Raw genomic sequence first — 23,223 nt, forward strand, 5'->3', positions numbered from 1 at the left:
TAAATGTTCTGCAATTTGATTATGTGCTTGTTTGTCTCATGGTCAAAGTGTCCTTGCATTTGGAATATTAATATAGCCTACGTGTATGACAGGTAAATATTTAAAAGTCCGTGTGTCCCTACTCTCTTAAAATTTAACAGTAACAGCCAATGGCATCTGATGGTAAGGGGGCATGTCACGACAAGGTCATGGGTTTAACTGTGTAGAAACTATAGAGAAAAATGATCTAAACGCAAACAGCAAATACAGTTTGAAAACCAGACAAGCCAACACGTCACAAGCACAATATCAAAATGAAGAACATTTAAATGCAACCCTCATTTTCAAAACTGTATTAAATGGTCAAATGTAATGACACCAAATTAATTAAGCGCATTTAGCTTTTGTGTTCGGGTGTCCTTTTTGGCGTTTATTTATAATCCAATCAATCAATTTCATCGAGAGAATGCTTCAGGGATTGTAACAACTTTATATAAGAGCTGATTTTTGCTTTCGCATATGTTCGTGTGGAACCCCCAAACAGTCATATAACATCACTTAGAGCCCGACCAGGCCTGACCAGGCCTGACCTTAAAAAATAAACACATCGATATCTCAGAGACAGAGCTTCAGGTCAAAGGGTGTTGTAATTTTAATGGGGCTGAAGTTCGGTTAAGCCTACAACATTCTGTGCAAACACAAGTAAACCACCACATGATCCAAGAAACACAAGCAGTTATGTGTCAAAAATGATGGAATTATGGAAGTTTGGTTGAAAACAGAGGAAAACCCTGGTGTGGGTGACATTATTAAAGGTTTGATCACGCTAATTGAAAATTGTGTCCCAAGCAGCTCCCTGTTCTATTCGGTCTACAGGTATTTTCAACAGCTAAAAGGCAAAAAAAGTGAACAAATGAAGTGAAATCGCAGACATAGAACCTCATACTGTCACTTTCCATATTAGATTTCGCTAATTCGTAACTTGAATATTTTGTTACTTTTTACTTGCACTATCGTTTCAAAAGTTTGGTGTATGATTTTCGGAGATTGATACTTTTATTTAGCAAGGACACATTCAATTGATCAAAGATTTACAAAAAAAAAAAAAATCTTCTTTTGAACTTACCATTCATCAAAGAATCCTGAAAAAACATTAAGCAGCAAAACTATTGTCAACAAGAAATCGCATGAATCGAATTAGCATATTAAAATTATTTATGAAGGATCACGTGACACCTAAGACTAGAGTAATGATTCAACTTTGTATCACTGGAATAAATTACATTTTATTATATTCAAATAGAAAATAAGGCAGCTAAACATCTGAAAGATTCCCACACCCCATTTTACAGCCAACATGCTGATAGCAATGAACGATATGAATTTTCTCTTTGTGCCATTTTTTACAGAGCAGCAAGTGGTGGAGGAAAATAGCAAAGACAAACTCACACTATTTATTAAAGCAAATAAAATAAAAAATACATATTAAAATATAAAACGTGGCGGGAGAATATATACTGACCGTCACCAAGAACACTGACCCACGTGACTTTTCCCATATGTATTTATTCAGCATTAATCATTACAAATACACACATTTCCCTGAGGAAATTAACCACTCCAGCCTTAACAGAACCAGTGGCTGAACTTTTGCTCATGTTTGATAACACCTTCGTTCTCACACAAAAATGAATACGACATACGGTACAAAATTAATTATGCAAAAGCAAAGAGTAACTGTATTTAATGACCTCCAGTAATCAAACACTCTTTTTTTCCTGTGCGTTTGTATGCTAGAGAACTGCAGATATGACAAAGATGACGTGAACCAGTTTTGAAAAACACATTTTTTTCAGCACATATATGATTGCTATGGAACTTAAAGGGATAGTTCATCCTAAAATAAAATTTCTGTCATAATTTGCTCAACCAAGTTGCTGGTCCCCATAAACTTCCATTGAATTTTTCCCGCCCATACTATGGAGACCAGCAACTGTTTGGTTACCCAAATTCTTCAAAACATCCTCTTTTGAGTTCAACAGAACATAGAAACATATAAGATAAAATAGTGTATGACGGAATTTTCATTTTTGGATGAACTATCCCTTTCAGTTTTCATCTGCATGTATAAAAGTGAACAAAACCGACAAAATGTGCATAAGGTGCAGGTTTGTTATTGTGATGATGTTCTCCAAGTCCTAGCAGCAACCTACTGCCTCCTAGAGGAAGAGAAAATGATTGCCACACCACACAGTTCAGATCAAGACAAACTAAACAATTTAAATAAAAAATAAAAAAAAACTTCAGAATTAACAATACCAATAATTAAAAAAAGAAAATAATTTAACATTCCCCAATCCCAAAAGCATTGCATTCACATTTGTTAAGGACATACATGTTTAAAAAAAAAAAAAAAAAAATAAAAAAAAATAGGCATGTCTGTTTAACTATCCGGGCTCAGTAGATGGTGCGAGTAGATGCTTTGAGATGTTTTTAAAACTTATACATCATATAATTGATCGTGTCACCCAGGTCAATAACAGCAAGGTGATTTGTTGTTGCCTCGCTCAAGGAATGCCCAGCAAACACGCGTTTATGATATTAACAAACATACAGATACGACATTGGACATACGGTTGAAAAGAACACATTGCAAATATGGCAGATGATCAATACCATTTCAAACATCAAACAGTACCAAAGTATAGCAGAAATGGAGCAATAACAAGACAGACAGATTCAGCCCTTTTTCAGATTAAACTGAATTAAAAATGCCCCATATACAGCAAAACAAATCAACATGTACTTGAAAACCAAACAATAAATAAACGCAAACGTAGGAAAATCCGTGATTAGATTGTTGGATTACTGTTCGAACTTCAATGTTTGCACATCTTGTTCCTTCGTATTCAAACAACATTTCATTCCAAGGTTCATGTAGAACATGTATCTTTAATATGTTTACAAATTCTGTTACGTCACATAGTAATTCATTATTAAATTAAGTGCTGTCCAAAAGACAAGCAAATGATATTTTCCATTTTTAATAGTACATAATAATACTATTAATCATTTCCCATTTGAGACTTTTTTGATAACATGAAAAGTTGCCAAAAAAAAACAAAAAAACTAAAAAGGCATGAAACTTAACTCAGTGAAATGACTGACCAAAACTCTTCAAAATACACTATAAATGGTTTGGATTTTCAGATGAGCAACAATACAAACTGTCAGTGTAATGAAAAAACAACGGTGATCACCTGATATTGCTTAGTGGTTCTTTTCATGGAACGCCACATGTAAAATTATTATACGAAAAAGCGGTTTTTGTTTTGTTTTTTCTTCAAAAAACAAATAATACCAAAAGATGCAAATCTGCAATTTGAGAATAGTTCAACTGCATTGTATAAATTATGCAAATACATCACATCTGGAAGAGGGGGAGGGATCATCTGCAACAGATTTCGAACCTTCTAATGATCGTTAAGGATGAAAAATGTTGTTTTGTTTCCTAGATTAGCAGCAAAACCGTTAATAAGTCATGCACAAGTAATACTGTTAACTGGCCAATTGAGAATGATTTTATCAGCAACCTGCTTTTGATTTGGATCGCAAAATTTGAACATACAATTGTCAGATACACAACTTAAAGGAATCCAGTTTAAAACTATCATTTGTACTATCATGTGCCCTATATTTCTCGATGTACACCCCTTGCCTCTTTCCTGTTGATCCCCAATGCAATTCCCAGTAACGTTTCGTTGCAAAAACTGTGATGCCGGCTTTTTAGTTAAATCAGGACTTGACTTCAGTTTCAGGATGGATCAAATCAAAACCAATCGCAAATGCTGCGCCAGGAAAAGTGAACAAAACGCAAACTTTTACAAATTTGGCCTTCCACAAGTGAATCCCACCTCGATTCTTCCATGGGAAGAGATATGAAAAGTAAAGATCAAGTATAATTATATATCTACGTCGATATATTTTTTTTTAAAACGAGCTGGCTGAAAACGAAGCTGGATCTTGGATTCTGTGAGCCACTAGAGTTTGGTTTGTTCCGCATGCAGCGACGGTTTCCAAAGCGTTAGCATGCAGCCCCTGCCGCAGAGCCTGTAGAGATGATGCACTACAGACTACAGTAACAGGACGATGCTTGAAATCCAGTGAAGAGCCTCCTTGATATCTGTAGGAGAGCCACCAGGACCATGGTGTCTGACGGTGATCTAAAGAGCCACATTTGGTAATGAGTTCAATGACTTTGCGGTCTACATGATGCCTTAAGGGGATATCGGTGACGTGCTGACAAACCGCACGCCTGAGTGGGCGGGGCTTACACAGTTCCCAGCCTGTGAACCCCGCCCATTTTAAAAAAACATATTGTGCAGCAGAAACAAACAAACAAACAAAAAATCAAATGGGAGAACAGAACCTCGAAATATCTTCGAAGTGTTATTAAAAACTCTCCGTTGCAGGGTTTTGTTTTTGGTGTCTTTTTTCGTATCGGTTCGAACAAAATCGTTAAATTTGACAGTGTTTAGGGAACTCCCTGGTGGTTTGGATGTGCAATATGGAGTGTGAGCGGGTGGAAATGCTAGGAAACAGCCTCGATCTGGTAGGAGCAGTCGTCCGGATGAGGGCCGGGTTTGGCTTCAGTAGTGCTCTTAGGTTTGGGAGGCCAGTCGGGATCCACGCTCAGCTCTTGGGCCAGGTGCATGTACCGAGCCTTGGGCACTTTTCTCCGTCGGCAGCAAAGCCAGGAGAGGCATTTAGTTCCATACAGGTCTATTCCTTCCTATAGACACACACACACACACACACACATCGGCCAGAGAGGAACACAGGGGAAGGTGAAGATAAGAAGTCGGTTTTTATCCTTTTCTTCAAAATACAGAATTCAAACCTGTATTGGAATCGCTGTAAACTACAACAAAATGAAATGAGATATTCATATTCATCTGCAGAAACAATGTCAGAGCCTTTGGTCTGTCTGTAGAGTATGTCATGCCTCTGAGCACATGCAAGGGTAATGAATTGTTATTCTCATCCAAATTAATACCAAAATTCCAATGAAATATACATTTTTGCTTTAGCTAAGCTCAAATGGTATTAAAAAGAATGTTCCGGGTTCAAATCCATGGCATGCTGTCAGTTACCACAGAAAATAACTTTGACTTGTCATCAATGTAATGTGCTTTCAATGCAAAATACAAATAGTAAGTATATGGGGAAGGACAATGCATTGTGATAAAGGATCAGTTTTAAAAGACTTACTCATTATAGAGTTAAAATGGAAGTAGTAAGACAAAACCACTCACTAACCTAATGCGTGTAAAGATATATAACATTTCTGAGCCCACTCATTTTATACAATATGCGCACAGAGAAAAATCCACAGGAATCATATTAGTAAAGCATAAACTGCAGTTCATCCATCTGTTGACATATTTTGGTGAAGAAGCATTAAAATAAGTGCTTTAACAAAATCATTTCATCTTCAAACCCCTTCTGAAGAGTTGCTTCATTGACTTACTGTCGACAATATTTGCTTGTTTTAACAATCTAAGGGCTCAAAATTATGATTATTTTTTTAAATCGAAGGCAAGCCACAGATACTGTCAATAGAGCTCCTTTTAAACCCGGGACATTCCTTTAAAAGAATATTCCAGGTTATTTGCAATCTATTATTATATATTACTATAACTTATTGACAAGCTAAAAAAAAAAAAAAAAAAAAAGTCAACCTGGTTCATTTCTCAGTATCAGTGTTATTATTCTTAACTAAAACTGTTTTCAGTAACTGAAATTAAGCTGAAAATTTTTAAGTTTAGACAAGCTTAAAATAATAATTATTATTATTATTCCCAGTGGAAGTCTATGGCAGCCCTATGAACCGTACATAGGAAAATGATGAAATTTGGCACACTTGTAGTGATGGCCATGAATAGTAAATGTAGCAATTTTTTTGTCTCTAGGACCAACTCCATAGCGCCACCACCAGTTCAAAAATTCAACACTGAAATGGTTATAACTTTTGAACCCTTTGATCTAGAGAAATGTTCAAAAAAACTAAAATGACTTAAACAGAAATAATTATGAGTAAAAAGTATGTAATACTAAAATACTAAATATAATACTAAAATAACACTACTCCATGTCTGCATGAGTACATCAAACAAATTGGTAACTTGAAGTTCATCCACCAACAAAAATAGTCCCAATTTAAAAGGATGATGCACGTATAAATTATTTGTCTGTGATCATCGACAGCAGGCCACAGACTCGTTCTGAACCCAGAGCATTCATTTAAAGGAATATTCAGAGTTATTTACACTTTAAACAGGACCTATTATGCCCCTTTTTACAAGATGTAATGTAAGTCTCAGGTGTCCCCAGAATGAGTCTGAAGTTTCAGCTCAAAATACCTCACAGATCATTTATTATAACATGTTGTAAATACCAATTTTTGAGTGGAAGCAAAAACATGCTGTTTTCATGCATGTATCTTTGAGTGCAATTGAGCTGTTACTCTCCACCAGCTCATGCCTTGAATACTACGACAACTTAACTACACTACCGTTCTAAAGTTTGGGATTGTACGATTTTAAAAATGTTTTTACAACAAGTCTCTTATGCTCACCAAGACTGCATTTAAAAGAAAAAATACAGTAAAAACAGCAATATTGTCATTGTCACCTGATCCTTCATTCTAATATGCTGATTTGCTACTCAATAAACATTTCTTATTATTATTACCAATGTTGAAAACAGCTGTCCTGCTTAATATTTTAGTGGAAACGATGGTAATTTTTTTTTTCAGGATTCTTTGATGAATAGAATGTTCAAAAGAACAGTATTTTTTTATATATATATATTTTTTATTATATATTTTAAAGCTATTTAAAGCATCCTTACTGAACAGTATTAATTTCTTTAATAACTAAAAAACAAAAAACATCTTACTCACCCCAAACTTTTGAACAGTAGTGTAGTCTAAAAAAGTTAACCTGGTAGTTTTTTTTTCATCAAGGACTAGTTAACATGGCACTGCAAACTATAAATTACTTAAGCAAAACCAGAAGTAGAAAAACTGCTTTCCACAGACATTAAGTTGCAAACAACCCAGAATATTCCTTTAACCAAACCAGATGCTTTATAAACACACAAAACACAATATACAGTGAGGAAAATAAGTATTTGAACACCCTGCTATTTTGCAAGTTCTCCCACTTAGAAATCATGGAGGGGTCTGAAATTGTCATCGTAGGTGCATGTCCACTGTGAGAGACATAATCTAAAAAAAAAAAAAAAAATCCAGAAATCACAATGTATGATTTTTTAACTATTTATTTGTATGATACAGCTGCAAATAAGTATTTGAACACCTGAGAAAATCTATTTGGTACAGTAGCCTTTGTTTGCAATTACAGAGGTCAAACGTTTCCTGTAGTTTTTCCCCAGGTTTGCACACACTGCAGGAGGGATTTTGGCCCACTCCTCCACACAGATCTTCTCTAGATCAGTCAGGTTTCTGGGCTGTCGCTGAGAAACACGGAGTTTGAGCTCCCTCCAAAGATTCTCTATTGGGTTTAGGTCTGGAGACTGGCTAGGCCACGCCAGAACCTTGATATGCTTCTTACAGAGCCACTCCTTGGTTATCCTGGCTGTGTGCTTCGGGTCATTGTCATGTTGGAAGACCCAGCCTCGACCCATCTTCAATGCTCTAACTGAGGGAAGGAGGTTGTTCCCCAAAATCTCACAATACATGGCCCCGGTCATCCTCTCCTTAATACAGTGCAGTCGCCCTGTCCCATGTGCAGAAAAACACCCCCAAAGCATGATGCTACCACCCCCATGCTTCACAGTAGGGATGGTGTTCTTGGGATGGTACTCATCATTCTTCTCCGTTTAGTGGAATTATGACCAAAAAGTTCTATTTTGGTCTCATCTGACCACATGACTTTCTCCCATGACTCCTCTGGATCATCCAAATGGTCATTGGCAAACTTAAGACGGGCCTTGACATGTGCTGGTTTAAGCAGGGGAACCTTCCGTGCCATGCATGATTTCAAACCATGACGTCTTAGTGTATTACCAACAGTAACCTTGGAAACGGTGGTCCCAGCTCTTTTCAGGTCATTGACCAGCTCCTCCTGTGTAGTTCTGGGCTGATTTCTCACCTTTCTTAGGATCATTGAGACCCCACGAGGTGAGATCTTGCATGGAGCCCCAGTCCGAGGGAGATTGACAGTCATGTTTAGCTTCTTCCATTTTCTAATGATTGCTCCAACAGTGGACCTTTTTTTCACCAAGCTGCTTGGCAATTTCCCCGTAGCCCTTTCCAGCCTTGTGGAGGTGTACAATTTTGTCTCTAGTGTCTTTGGACAGCTCTTTGGTCTTGGCCATGTTAGTAGTTGGATTCTTACTGATTGTATGGGGTGGACAGGTGTCTTTATGCAGCTAACGACCTCAAACAGGTGCATCTAATTTAGGATAATAAATGGAGTGGAGGTGGACATTTTAAAGGCAGACTAACAGGTCTTTGAGGGTCAGAATTCTAGCTGATAGACAGGTGTTCAAATACTTATTTGCAGCTGTATCATACAAATAAATAGTTAAAAAAATCATATATTGTGATTTCTGGATTTTTTTTTTAGATTATGTCTCTCACAGTGGACATGCACCTACGATGACAATTTCAGACCCCTCCATGATTTCCAAGTGGGAGAACTTACAAAATAGCAGGGTGTTCAAATACTTATTTTCCTCACTGTATCAGAACTTTAGTGCAAGTTTTGCAATTCATTATGTTAGACGTTAAACATTGCTCTGTTTGGCACATACCTGCACCGTCATTCCAAACACGGTTTAAAAAGACGCATAGCTTACACACGTATGCAGTAATTGCCACTACAGAAGGAGCACTAGAGGAAAATGGGGGGAGGGGGAGGAGGGGTAATCGTAAGCCCCGGAGCATGACAAAACAAGAGTCCCCACAGGGGGCACTAGAGAGCGTTCAGAAAAAATCATGTTGCCGCATGCAAGGCCAAACGTTAAAACAGGGTGTTGAGTGAGAGGGAAAGAGAGGGTGTTGAGTGAGAGGGAAAGAGAGAGAGAGGGAAAAGAGTGAGAGTGGGAAAAGAGTGAGAGTGGGAAATAGGGCAGAGTGGACACCAGGAAGTGAAAAGGCAACGGTGAACAGAAGTGTCAGATTTTTCCCAACCTGTGGTGTCGGGCCTGCAGGGGAGACGCCATAGCTTCCCTGCTTGTCTCTGCTGAACACATGCTTCCATAAGATGACGTCAAGCACGACGGTCTAAAGAATATCGCAGTAGGGCGGAAAGAATGAAGAGAGCTACGGATCACATGGCTAGCAAAAGATTTATGGTCATCAATTGTTTCTGCTGTTTCCTTGTCAAGAGCAAAACTAAATACATTTCTTTTTGAAAGGGCAGTGTTTTTTTGTTTTTTTTGGATTGTGTGTTAGTTAAAAGAGAAATAAAGGGATGCAAGAGAATTATTTTATTCTGCCCTAAAAATAATCAGTTTATTGGCAATGAACATCAAGCGAGATCACAGGATCGGGTCCCAGTGATTGGCTGCTGGAGTCTAGTACTCTATGATTGACAGGTAAGGGAGAATGTCTGAGAAGGAGCGTGACCTGTAGTCCGCACCAGGAAGACGGCGGGATCTAGAGGCGAAGCAAACAGCCGCTATATGCCACTACGATGATTGCTGGCATTTCTTAATAAGCGTGAGGAGTTTGCTCAAAGTTTGACAATAGTAATTTGACCTTTTCTTTCATTCAGAGGCAGGAGCTGCTGATGGAATCAGACACGCTGTACAATTCATGGCCTGGCTGGCTGTATAGCTCAAAATATAACTTCTGTTTCCTTATCCTGTGAATCAGCCTCAGCAGAGCAGATGAAATTTACTTTTGTATAGGGATGGGAATCGCTCCAATTCATTAATGATTCTTTTAGTGCTTTTCAGGAAGCACCAAATTACTGATCCTAATACTATTATAATTGCCTTAATATTAGGGCTGTCAAAAGATTAATCGCGATTAATCGCATCCAAAATAAAAGTTTGTGTTTACATAATATATGTGTGTGTACTGTGTATAATTATTTTCTATATATAAATACACACACATGCATGTATATATTTAAGAAATATTTGCATACATATACTGTATATATATTTATATAGTTTATATTATATATAAATATATTTTTTTATATATATAAATAACACATTTTTCTTAAATATATACATGCATGTGTGTGTATTTATATATACAAATTTAATTATACACAGTACACACACATATATTATTAAAAACAAAATTTTATTTTGAATGTGATTAATCGCGATTAATCTTTTGACAGCCCTACTTAATATATATATTTTGTATTTATTTATTTATTTAATTACTTGAAATTCTTATTAATCAAATGAATTGCAAATTGTCCCAAATACTTCCATGATCAAGTTATTTTAGATGAATGAGTTAGAAGCTCTTTTGGCTCAATATTCACTGAAAAGAACTGATGTTTTTAAAGAGTAATTTGTTCTGACTATAGAAAAAAATAAAATACTGCCCTGCCCCCAAAAAAAGTCAGTTTGGATTTAAATAGGAAAATGCTTAAGAGTCCATGATTGGATCACCATTGCCGTGATTATTATGTTTCTAGCATGTAATATGTTTGGAAACAGTTCTTATTGATGGAGTGTGTAGCTTTTCATTTCTTAAACAATCATGTAGGAAGACACATCATAGCCATACTCCAGGATGACAATGTCAAGATTCATCAGGCTCAAATTGTGAAAGAATGGTTGGGAGGGAAGGGAGTATGAAGAATCATTTTTACACATGAATTGGCACCTCTGAGTCCAGACCTTAAATTAACTGAAAGTCTTTACAGAGTGCTGGACTCTTGCATTGTCAATACAAGATCTTGAACACAAATTGATGCAACTCTTGATGGAAATATATGTTGTGATGTTATTTAAAGTAAAGTGAGACTGATGAATCTTGACATTGTAATCCAGGAATATGGCTATGATGTGTCTTCCTACATGGTTGTTCAAGAAATGAAAAGCTACACACTCCAAACATATAACATGCTAGAAACATAATAATCACTGCAATAATAACCCAATCATAGACTCTTAAGCATTTGCCCATTTAAATCCAAACAGCGACTTTTTTTCTTTTGGCCGGGCAGTGTATATTTATATATAAGAACTTGTGTTTACATGTATATTTAGTACTTTAACTAAATTATTTTTTTCATGTTAATATAAAAATGGAACCAGTTCTGAATAAGAACCAGCTCTTGATTCCCAACCCTATTTTTGTATTTTTCTGTAGCAGTGTATATGCCATCAAGTACAATTGAGGGTTTTAATTAGGTTACAGCAAGAGCAGTGTGTTATTGACCTTGGCTTAAGGGTCAACTCCATCTTCCCTAAATACTGTATAAGAATTAGCAATAGAATTACATTGAAATGCAATTTCTTTTCATATGTAAATATCCACAACAAATAATGTGGGAGATGTAAGAGTCTGATGTTCCCACTTACCTCGATGAACACACTCACTAAGGTGTTGCCCAGCACGATTAACACCATAGCCACACGCCAGCTCAAAGGAACACACACAAGCTGAGGAGAATGGAGACAATGTAGAGAACATCTTAAAACATGAAGATCAGTAAACATTTATTTTGAAAGAAATGAATACAGTACTTTTATTCAGGAAAGGTGCATTCAATTGATCCAATGTAACATTAAAGGCATTTATAATGTTACAAAATATTTCTATTTCAAATAAATGCATGGTTTTCACAAAAATATGAAGCAGCACAACTGTCTTCAACATTGATAATAATAAGAAATGTTTCCTGAGCAGCAAATCAGCATATTAGAATTATTTCTGAAGTATCATGTGACACTGAAGACTGGAGTAATGAATGACGCTTTTATAAATCACATTTTAAAATATATTAAAGTTATTAATAAATAATTAAAGTGTGAAAGGTATTGAAATAATTGAATAATTATTCAAACAATAGGACATATATTATCTAAAGGAATTAATTAAGCAACAACCATACCTCCAAAAATTGATAGATTCCAGAGATTGGGACAAACATGACGAAAAACAGGAAAATGGTGAGAATTAAAGCAGAAAGAACAAAGGGCCCTAAAAGAAACAAAACAGATAACCAGAAACACAGTCAATGAACAGTAACTGAGAACTAGATTTACCTTTCCTCTGCAAATCAACTCAAATTCAATACTATTAAATTAAAAAATTTCAAAATGTACTCAAACTTCTTTAAAATAATATATGCATACAATTGGGAGAAAAAGAATATAAAAACATGCAATTATAAATATCAAAACAATGATTTCAAAATAGTTACACTGCACTGTGAATGCATTAAGTCGAAAAAGGTTCATCCTTACAGTTCTTGTAGCTGGGCTGGCGAAAAGGTTTTCCTTTGGAGAAAACAACGGCAACAATGAGGTACTGAAACGAGGAGACGAAGAAGAGTGTGGTATTCACATCGTTCATGATATTTTCTTCTTTGGGCTCGGAGGAGTTAGCCATGTGATGAGGAGCAGAGCAGTTGTAGATACTGTAAATTACAGAACAAGCAAAAAAAACAAAAAAACAATGACCTCGAGCTGCAGTCAGATCATAAGATTGTTTTTAATGCAACTATAAGGTTAGGGCAAAAAACATCAGTTGTTCTGCATTGGAGGCAGCGCAGCATACTCACTCTGGCTTGGAGTACCAGTCGAATTTTTGGATCAAGAGAAAGCTCATGATCTGGAAACCCAGGCAAATGAGAATCTGGGTCAGAACTGAGCAGAGGAGAGGAACTGAGACGAGACCGGAGGGAGGTCTTCGGGCGACGAGCTCCTTCCATGCGGAGTTCAAACTCACTAGGAGTGGGTGGGGAAAGCGAAAAAGAAAGAAATTACAGCAAAAAGAATCAATAATGTACTTACAATCAGTGGTGGACAGTAATTAAGTAGTTTTACTAGTACATTTTTCAAGAATCTGTACTTTATCAGAGTATTTTTTTATTTTTTGTTAGGAAACTTCTACTACTTGATTCCAAAGCATAATATCATACTTTTTACTCCACTACATTTCATAAAAACATATCGTTTCTCATTTATTTCAAAGTGAACATGGCGATTTTTTCCAATGAACCCGTTCACAAATTTAACTGAAAGATTCATTCACGAATCGGACTGATTCGATTCTTGAGTCAAACAGCTCACTGATTCAATAATCGGGACAAAACGAATTGGGAACTGGGATAATGTAATAGCTTGAATTCCATGAAAAGAAAGTTACTTAATGCTAGATTTTTATATTTATTATTGTAGATGAAAATCATATTTACGTCATGACTGTCAGCTGTAAATATAAGTAGTATTACAAAACATTTTAATAAAATGCTGGTTTATTTGCAGAACAATAAATCAAATGTCTGCACTAAACTTTCTTAGGTAACACTTTATTTTACAGTGTCTTTGTTACACGTTACAAGTAGCTACTATAGTAATTACTACAAATTGTACTTAATTACATGGAACTAACCCTATAGTGAGTACATGACATGTAGTTAATTATTATTACTCAGTACTTAAAATGTAAATTACAGTGTAACACAGACACCTTAAAATAAAGTGTAACCCTTTCTTATTATTGCTGATAATGACTAGAATAAATAATAAACATGGTTCATCAATCAGAGCTGTATACTTTTAATACTGGAGTACATTAAAAATCTACTTTTGTAGTTTTACTCAACTACTTTTACTACAGTACTATTTTAGGGTATCTGTACTTTTATTCAAGTACTTGATTTGTGTACTTCGCTGCTTACAATGAATTAATAATGCACCTCGATTTCCATAAGCTCAAACTCTTAAAGTTAAATCTAAATGCTTACTGACCACATAAAATCCAAATTGGCTAATTACTCTATTTATTTCCCTGATCTTATGCAATGTAATCATAATGGATACTATACAGAACAGTCCTATATTATTTCCTAATTTCATTTTCTGTGTACCTCTATTATTTCACATTTGGTGAGTTAAATGCAGTGAGAAATGCATTGTGGAGGTTAAAAAGTTTCAAACCAGATGATCAGAATCCACTAATCCGTATTACAAAGACTAGTTTGCGTTACTGCATAATTCATAAAAACTAAAAAGATAGAACAGGCTAAAACAACAGGCAATGCTAAGATAAATTTGAGCTGAACAAGAAAGACATTACAGATGACACTCACTGGTGAAGACAATAAGAAGAATGATGGCTATGTCGATGAAGAGAAACTGGAAGTCGCCCAGGTTACTGCGAATCTGAAATGCATTATTAATGGATCAGGGTTGTATAAGCAATCTCAGCGAGAACTAATGATCTTTGGTTACTCACAATCTGTCTTCAAGCACAGAAAACCAAGTTAAAGGCTGCGTCCGAAATAGCATACTCTCTTGAGTAGGTACTTATTTTGAACAAGTACTTCACAACCTCTAAAAAATGATGTTCTATATAGTATGACTGTGTGTAGTATGAATGTAATCTGGACGTACTACATTCGCTATGTTGTCACTGTTATGCGACCTACCAGCAACCATTCATAAATCCTCTCCCGTGGCCTCATGGGATAGTAAAGAGCCCATCATATGCACACTTCAGAATCTCGCTAGAAGTTGTAGGTCATCCGGGTAAATTTGCCAACTCTTTTATGATTACTCTGAATTCGGACATACTTCTTTTGTCACATACTGTTTTCAGCCTACTATTAGTGAGGAGGTATGCGATTTCGGATGCAGTCAAAGATCAGTTCAGTCAATTGTTGTGGTTGAAATCATGACAGGGGAACTTACGGAGTAGAGAAGGGCGACACTGAGGCACTGAATAATACTGTACAGAGCCATGAACTTAAACACACAGAAGGAGGTGATGAGAGCCGCCCGTCCCTCCCTGTGGAGAAACAACAAGTGAGACTCAGCAAACAAGACATTTTGTACAAAGAACATTTATCATTGGGTAAAACGGTCTACAATGTTGAAGGCCAAAACAGGCACCCTCATCAACTCATTGTGGTTCATTTAAGGTTCAGTAAGTGATTTCTGAGAAACGATGTTGGAAATTGAAATCAACAACCAAACAAACAGTTTTGTGAATATTTGATAGATTTCTGTTTTGTGTGTGCTGAAAAATAAGTGTTTGTTCATAGTACTGGTTGTGTAAATAGGAGAAAAAACAAAGTGGATTGGACCAATGCACTGACCACAAAACACTCGTTAAGCCAATCAGAAGTAGGGGGCGTATCCGCTCATGATGGGGAGGAGAGAGAGTGAGCAAGAGGGGCATTTGCAGAAAGACTGTAGAAAGAGAGATGGCTGGGATATTACCAAAGAGGAAATATTAATGGAAAAAGAAGGGTTATGATCAGGCAAGAGCTAGGACCCGCGTTAATATTAGGCAAGGCAAGGCAAGGCAAGGCAAGGCAAGTTTATTTATATAGCACATTTCATACACAATGGCAATTCAAAGTGCTTTACATAGAAGAAATTAAAATAATAAAAAGAAATAAGAATAATTAAAACAGTTTAGAAAAATAAAATAAAATACAGTACAGTACAGTATTAGAAAAGCTTTCCAGCGTTGGAGAGACATCAGAGAGCCTCTCAGGTTGCTTTGCTTCTGCTCGATATGCGAGTAGCATTGTTTTTTTTTGCTGTTTCACTGAACCAAGATATGCTGTATCTGTATCGCTGTATATTTGCACGAGCTGTCTGATGCGCCAGCTAGCCGTTGCCTGTGTCACACAGCGTGTTTATTATTTTGGGGGCGGAGCAATGAAGGGAGAGGGTGTTTCATTCGGATAGGGGTGTGTTTGTTTGGATGTCGATTTCAAATATCAACAGTGTTTCTCAGAAATCACTTGCTGCACCTTCAAGACAAAAAACTGTAATACAAAATTATTAAAAAGTTAAATCAAACCCAAAAGAGTTATTTTATTTCTACTCTTTTTTTGGCTCTTCTGTGTTTTCCTATGCCTGTTCTCCATCCTCCTTATGAATTTAGTGAAAATAAATAAATTAATTAATTCAAAATTGACTAAAAATGACTAAAAAAGCTCTAGGTTTGCTGTGCTTGTTTGTAGGTCAGCACAATTTAGCCAAAAATGTGTCATACAATATTAATAATGATAAATTATAAGTAATATTACCATTGTAATAATAAATAATCCAGGAAAATTTTAATTATAATCATTTCATTTTACAACACAACTGTAAAATTACAATACAAATATGTATGGCTATTTTAATTCCAGGAAGCCCTTTAATTGCCCTTTTGTTAACAACAGCTGCTTTATAAGCGCTTCAAGTTCTCATTCCAGACCCAAACTCAAAGCACATGCAGAGATACGTTTGTGTGGAGCAGCATTTATTAAATTCATTTTTATTCATTGTGCTACCATAATCAAAGGTACCGTTGATGTATAATGCAAAACGTCATGCATTTTTGGGTTTCTGAGGTCAGAAGCCAAATTTTTGCAGTTAAAATATATGCAGTTTTTGGACTGAAGATGTTTTGAGTTCTGAAACTTACAGCGTGTTGTAGAACAATGAACTGTTTCAAAAGATACTGAAAGTTTTGATTTCTCATTATAGGGCTGCATTAAAACAGAGCCGTGCTGTGGTGCAGTAAGGAGACCTGATCAGATTGGGCACGCAGGTGATGCTGGGAGTTGTGGAGGTGAAGGGAGACGCCACTGAAGCCTCCAGCTCTGACAGGGAGATCCCAGCATGAGCTCTCTTCAGTGCCTGAGCAACAAACAGACAGACGTCAGCAGCTACACATCACACTTTCAGAACATATGACAGGTGTAAAAGACACACCATTGAAAAGGTTTTACAACAGATTTTTAAAGTCTCTCACCCCACAGTCGTTCGCTCCATCTCCACACATTCCTACAAAATAACTGCAGCAGAGAGCAGAAAAAAGAAAAAGTTTAGCAAGATTTTTAGGTAGTTAAGTTTAGGTATTGGGTAGGATTAAAGGTATAGTGGAGGATTTTTTTACTTCTGGGTGGATCACCTATACTATTGGTCCTCCTAATTGTCAATCATTCTGGTGAATCAATCAAACTTACTCAAAAAGTGGAGAGGGTGGGTCTTATCTAAAATTTGGAAAGATCCTCCACTATACCTTTAAGGGATGTAGAATATGGTCATGCAGAATAAGGCATTAATATGTGCTTTATAAGTACTGATAAATATCCTAGTAATATGCATGCTAATAAGCAACTAGTTGATAGTGATAATTGGACACTAAACTAAAGTGTTACCGCAAGTGTTTTAAAATGTTTTTAAAAGAAGTTATGCTTCTTATGCTCACCAAAGTTTATTTCAAAAATACAGTAAAATAGTTATAATGTGAAATATTAATACAATTTAAAAATGTTTTTCTATTTAAATATATATTTTAAAATGTAATTTATTCCTGTGACAGCAAAGCTGAATTTTCAGAATCATTACTCCAGTCTTCAGTGTCACATAATCCTTCAGAAATCATTCTAATATTCTGATTTCTTATTATCAATGCTTCATATATATATATATATATACACAGTGCTATGCATAAGTGAATACACCCATGCTAAAGTTGACTAAAAAGAGGAATAAAAAAATCATATTTTGGAAATTGAACTTAATGCCTTAATTTAAAAAATTAGGAAAAATCCAACCTTTAAGGACACCAATTTTCTTTGTGAATGAATAATGTATCGTAAATAAATAAATGTTCTTCCTTAAAATACATGGTGCATAAGTGAGTACACCCCTATGTTAAATTCCCATAGAGGCAGGCAGATTTTTATTTTTAATTTTTTTTTTTTTTTTTTTTTTAGGATACTATGCATCCTGATAAAGTTCCCTTGGCCTTTGGAATTAAAATAGCCCCACATCATCACATAGCCTGTGTGTGTGTGTGTGTGTGTGTGTGTGTGTGTGTTTTTTTAATACTCACTCTACACTTTCCAGTGTTTCAACAAGCTGAGTCTTCTGGTCAGGAGCCATCCTTGCAAATACTGTTCCATGAAGCACAAGCTACAACAACAACAATAAAATTCATAGATATCATATATAATATTACGACACACATGTAAATATGGTATAAAAAGCAAATATGCTTTCAGCCAACCTTCTGTAGCAGGTCCTGGAAATGCTCAATAATAACAGCAAAAGATTTTCCGCTCATGGCAAAGTGATAATGTTCCTGTGGTCTCGTCTCAGAATTCCCATCTTCCATAATAATTTCCATCTCCTGCCATCAGAGAACACAAGTACAGAGAGATGCTGAAGCTAAAGCTTTATTGATAACATTTTTGGTTTTTAAAGTCACCATTAAATCAGAATGGACAATTCTTGTACTGCAGCATTTTCCACAAATAATTAATCTGTGCGCAATAATTATATTTAAACTCGTGTGCCCTCAAAATCTTTCATCAAAATAACTCCCCCTCCCTCTTGTAGCATCTCTTCTCTTCTCTGATGACACGTTTACTGGCACAAAGGCGGGGCCACCTGTCACTCACATGACATCACAGCAATAGCAAACCACAACCATCCAATCAATTACCAATGGACAAAATCAATTCTCACATATATATAACCATACTGAAGAAAAGACTTCTGTTTCATGCAGACTTCATTTACCAAAGGTTTTTGGTATGTATATTGTATGGCCTTGAGTACTTTCATTGTAAGTGGCCTACTGTAAAAGTGATTTTACTAAAGGACAAGCTGAAAAAAAAAAGCTGATGATAGAGCTTCACATGTAACATTGTTGTGACAGCAGTGACAGGTTCTGGCCAGTAGACGGCACACTGACCTCTAGTTTGGTGGGCTTGTTCGAGGATTTGCCGGGTTTGTCGGCGTAGTGCCAGTTGATCTTGGCAGCCTGGCCGTCTTTAGGGGGCAGAGCGTCGGCAATAATGACTCGGTCTTGCGGCTGAATCATGCCGCAGTCTCGTGCCACAGAGATGGCCGTCAGCATGTTGTCACCTGCGCAAGAGAGGAAAAGATGAAGAAAATAAGAAAGAGACCCTTACTAAAAGCAATACACTAAAGGTGTCATTTTTAAACCCCATTCTCTTGGACCTTGGTACACATCCATTATAATGGTACTTTTTTGTAAGTGAACAGTGATGATGGCTGATATCTGGCAATGACCCAGTGTTCCTCATGATTGTAAGCGTGGGTCATGTACAAACTCAATCTGCTTACGCTCACAATGCTGCATTCAGCCTCGTCTGAACTTTGGACCGCTTGGCTGGTAATCTGGAGAGCTGAGAACCTTATTAGACCAGATTCCAGGAATACCTAATGAATTAAGCTTCAAAGCTCCCAGACTCCTGTCTGTCTGACCACGGCCGATCATTCTAAACGCCCTGCCATCTTCAAACACTTCAAACTAACACAAATAAGGTAAACAGAAAGTAACTGAACCAGAATATCCTGTCAGAAAGGCCCCAAGCAGAACTGCGACAAAACATTTATTATATCTAGCTTCATGGGTAGCACATGTACATTACCGTTCAAAAGTTTGGCGTCAGAAATACTTTTATTCAGCAAAAAATGACAATAAAGACATTTATAATGTTATAAAAGATTTCTATTTCAGATAAATGCTGTTCTTTTGAATTCTTTAAAGAATCCTGAAAAAAAAAATGTATGACCGTTTCCAAAAAAATATTATCAATATTAACTGTTTTCAACATTGATAATTATAAGAAATGTTTCTCGAGCATCAAATCAAGAAACGTGTGTTACTGAATACTGGAGTAATGGTCCTGAAAATTCAGCTTTGCCATCACAGGAAAAAAAATACATTTTAAAATGGAAACAATTATTTTAAAATGTAATAATATTTTACAATATCACTGCTTTCACTGTGTTTTTGATCAAATAAGTTCAGCCTTGGCGAGCATTAAAGACTTTTCAAGAGTCCGAACTTTTGAACGGTATTCTATAAAATGTATGTGAATAAGCATTTTTAAAATGACCTTTTGAAAATAATATTCAGGAACTGTATTAAACTCCCAGTTTTTCCTGAAATTACACAGTTGCAAGCCAGGAAAAAGTCTTGTTTACCTGTGACCATAACGGTGCGTATGTTGGCACGTCGTAGATCTTCCAGAACCCCTGGAGTTTCTGTTTTCAGCTTGTTCTGCATGATAATCAAACCCAGAAAATCCATATTTTTCTCAATTTGATCCCTGTAAAAGAGAAACCAAACACAACTTGGCATTAAACACATAGTGGCACAACATGATAAAAGTCACAGCATAACAATGCAAATAATTTTATAAAAGACCTTAGTAAAGAGATTAATGAAGTTTAAACTTTACCTGTTAATGTTCTGCACTTTGTGAAATGTAAGTTTGGATTCTAGTCGTCTGTGTGCCAGCGCGATGACCCGAAAACCCTGTTTGGTGTAGTCCTCCAGAACCTCTGCAAAATCCTCTGGTACTGTGGTGCGTTGTGGAAAAAAAAAAAAAAAAATTCCAATGTTGATTTTAAATTCAGAAAAAGATGATAATAATGGGCGGAACTTCCACTCACCTGATTCTTTCTTACACAGGCTTGCCACAACCTCCGGTGCTCCTTTCAGATACGCATCCATGCGTCTCTCTCCAATCTGACGAACGACCACGCTCATTCTTTGCAGGGCGGAGGAGAAGGAGAACTGCCGCACAATACCGATCATATAGGACGCCTGCACGAGAAACGACAGAAAGCATGTACACAACCATATTCGTTCATAATGAAATTCATAAATTCATAAAATAATGGCCTTTGTACATACCGAGAGCTCATAGAGTTCTGACAGTTCCTGAAAGGAAACCACAAGAGATCAGAACAATGTTTTAAATACACTGATATTTTTAAACAAATTCTTTAGATTATAATAAGCAGAGAAATGCTCACCAAACATGTGTAAAACATTAATTATATCTAGCTTCATGGGCAAAACTTGGGGTCAGAAAGATTTTATATATATATATATATATATATATATATATATATATATATATATATATAAAATCAGCAAGGACGCAATAAATTGATCAAACGTGTCAGAGCTAGGGCCCTATGAAATCAGTTTAATTTTTTTTTTAAATTCCGTTTTTACCGTTTTCATTTTTCTGGATTCCATTTTAATGGTTTAATTCAACGTAAATAATCAAAAAGAATGTCTAATTAATTTAATTCTTAAAAACAACAATTTATTAAACTTTTTTTTGTTCATTTCTGTTAATTTTTTTTTTTTTCTCCAAAAATATTCTGGGTTAAAATTCTTTACATTTTTCTGGCAATCAAATGAAGAGCTTTTCTGTTAAATTTAAAACATGAAAGAACAATTGTGATGGGTTCTATTCAACAATATTAATTGTAATAATACAAACACTAATAATAATAAATGAATATTAACTATATTTTTTTGAGACGTAGCTAAACAACAGTAATATATATATTTCTGTCACAATTTCTTGACATTAAACCAAACTTTTATTTTGACGGGTTGCCGTGAAAACCTTTGAGTTTCTTGTGACACTGAAGACTTGAGTAATGACAGCCAAAAATTCAGCTTTGCCATCACAGGAATAAATGAGATTTTTAAATGCTCACCATGTCCTGTTCAGGTGATATAACTGGTGGCGGCAGAAGCTGATTTGGCGGTTTTACATAAGTGAGTTCAATGCGGTCGTGTTGAGCCGTCTCCTCCTCTGTGGCTTCCACCAAGATCTGAAGACCATAGATAGACAGAGTGACACCCAAATTAAAAACAAGTACAACTTGTTTCAAAACTTGAATGAGGACAAAACAATCTGTTCTCCTGTCACAGCAGACACTGACCCAGCCTGTGGCCTCGAACATCTTGAGGTCGAGTGGATCTCCAGAGAGCTGGCCCTCAATCTTAGTGAGGGAGTGACAGGTGGCCATGCAGGAGACAAACTTGGTTGTTACTAAACTCTTATCATCAGCTTTTTCTTCTGAATGGTGGAATCTAGGGAAGTTTAGGGAAGAGAGATTCTTTGGTCAAAAAAAGACAATTAAAGGTTCCTCCATGTTCATTTAAAAAACAACTGAGAATGTTCTGGTTTATCTAGTTTATCTTACCTGCCATCTTCTGTTCGTTGAATTCCCCACATGTCCAGACCATCTTCTGTGAGGGTGCCTGTCTGAAATTATACAGAATAATACAATATTTTAAATGTCTAAAAAGCAAGCCTTGATTTCTTCTTCTTATTATTATTATTATCATTATTGTATTGATATTATTAATGTTGATATTATTGATATCAATAGCACTAATACATAAATAATAGTTTAAATGGTAATACTTTACCATTTATAACATTAGTTAATCTGCACAGCGAACAAACATGAACAATGAACAGCTGTTTTTATAAACTAACGTTAAAAAAGATTAATAAATACTGTAACAAATGCATTGCTCATTGTTAGTTAGTAATTTATTAAATAATGTTAACAAATGAGACCTTATTGCAAATTGAAATTACCAGTAGTAGTAGTAATAATAATATAAAGAGTAAGAGTTTATTAAACAATTTTTTTGTTATTAATAGTAAACTTGAATGAAATTATTAAATAAATATTAAATTATTAGATAACTATTAAGTATAAGAATAATAATTTATAAAATTAATAATTAAACTGGGTATTTTTACTCATTATGTCCACAGCTTGTAATAATTACTTAATGAGCTCACTGTTTCTTCCTTAAATGAATACATGATATTAGCTAACTGCAGGATTTGTATTATCTTAGAACTGTACATTTTTTGAAATATGGACATTACTTTGACAGTCACCTCTGATAACAGATCACTCTGTAATATAGAAACATGCAGTTTCTGTAACGCTGCACGGTGTGTATTGTAAAAAACATACTGTGAATTAAGGAACACAGTTTATTATTAGGCACTGAGGTGCCAAAATGTCACCCTAATTTACTTGAATTAACCCTAGTTTTATAAAAAATAACCCGATTAAATGGTAATGAGTGTGTTAAAGAAGAGTTGTTTTTAAAAATCATCCAGAATATCTGACTTTTATTTAATTTTCCACTATTTCAGGTTTCACCAAACCCAAAAAGGACTTCAG

General features: G+C 35.6%; 1 protein-coding gene across 3 annotated transcripts in view; it reads right to left on the reverse strand.

The window, feature by feature from the left end:
- Positions 1 to 2,913: 2,913 nt before the first annotated feature.
- atp13a3 (ATPase 13A3) overlaps positions 2,914 to 23,223 on the reverse strand; it is a 47,412-nt gene continuing 27,102 nt past the window's right edge. For 2 of the 3 annotated variants that reach the window (XM_079856482.1, XM_079856483.1), the window contains exons 15-34: positions 22,216 to 22,277; positions 21,952 to 22,102; positions 21,724 to 21,840; positions 20,900 to 20,926; positions 20,656 to 20,809; positions 20,442 to 20,562; positions 20,185 to 20,309; positions 18,923 to 19,095; positions 18,233 to 18,355; positions 18,059 to 18,138; positions 16,970 to 17,012; positions 16,745 to 16,854; positions 14,905 to 15,001; positions 14,304 to 14,376; positions 12,771 to 12,936; positions 12,454 to 12,626; positions 12,099 to 12,187; positions 11,566 to 11,646; positions 9,200 to 9,292; positions 2,914 to 4,771 (exon numbers count right to left, since the gene is read on the reverse strand). In XM_079856482.1, coding sequence (XP_079712608.1) covers positions 4,571 to 4,771; positions 9,200 to 9,292; positions 11,566 to 11,646; positions 12,099 to 12,187; positions 12,454 to 12,626; positions 12,771 to 12,936; positions 14,304 to 14,376; positions 14,905 to 15,001; positions 16,745 to 16,854; positions 16,970 to 17,012; positions 18,059 to 18,138; positions 18,233 to 18,355; positions 18,923 to 19,095; positions 20,185 to 20,309; positions 20,442 to 20,562; positions 20,656 to 20,809; positions 20,900 to 20,926; positions 21,724 to 21,840; positions 21,952 to 22,102; positions 22,216 to 22,277 — 2,259 coding nt within the window. In that variant the 3' untranslated portion in view covers positions 2,914 to 4,570. The remainder of the gene's footprint in view (positions 4,772 to 9,199; positions 9,293 to 11,565; positions 11,647 to 12,098; positions 12,188 to 12,453; positions 12,627 to 12,770; positions 12,937 to 14,303; positions 14,377 to 14,904; positions 15,002 to 16,744; positions 16,855 to 16,969; positions 17,013 to 18,058; positions 18,139 to 18,232; positions 18,356 to 18,922; positions 19,096 to 20,184; positions 20,310 to 20,441; positions 20,563 to 20,655; positions 20,810 to 20,899; positions 20,927 to 21,723; positions 21,841 to 21,951; positions 22,103 to 22,215; positions 22,278 to 23,223) is intronic. The other variant, XM_079856484.1, reaches the window with a different exon arrangement.

Source organism: Squalius cephalus, assembly GCF_949319135.1.
Source record: "Squalius cephalus genome assembly, chromosome: 22".
Taxonomy (NCBI): Eukaryota; Metazoa; Chordata; class Actinopteri; order Cypriniformes; family Leuciscidae; genus Squalius; species Squalius cephalus.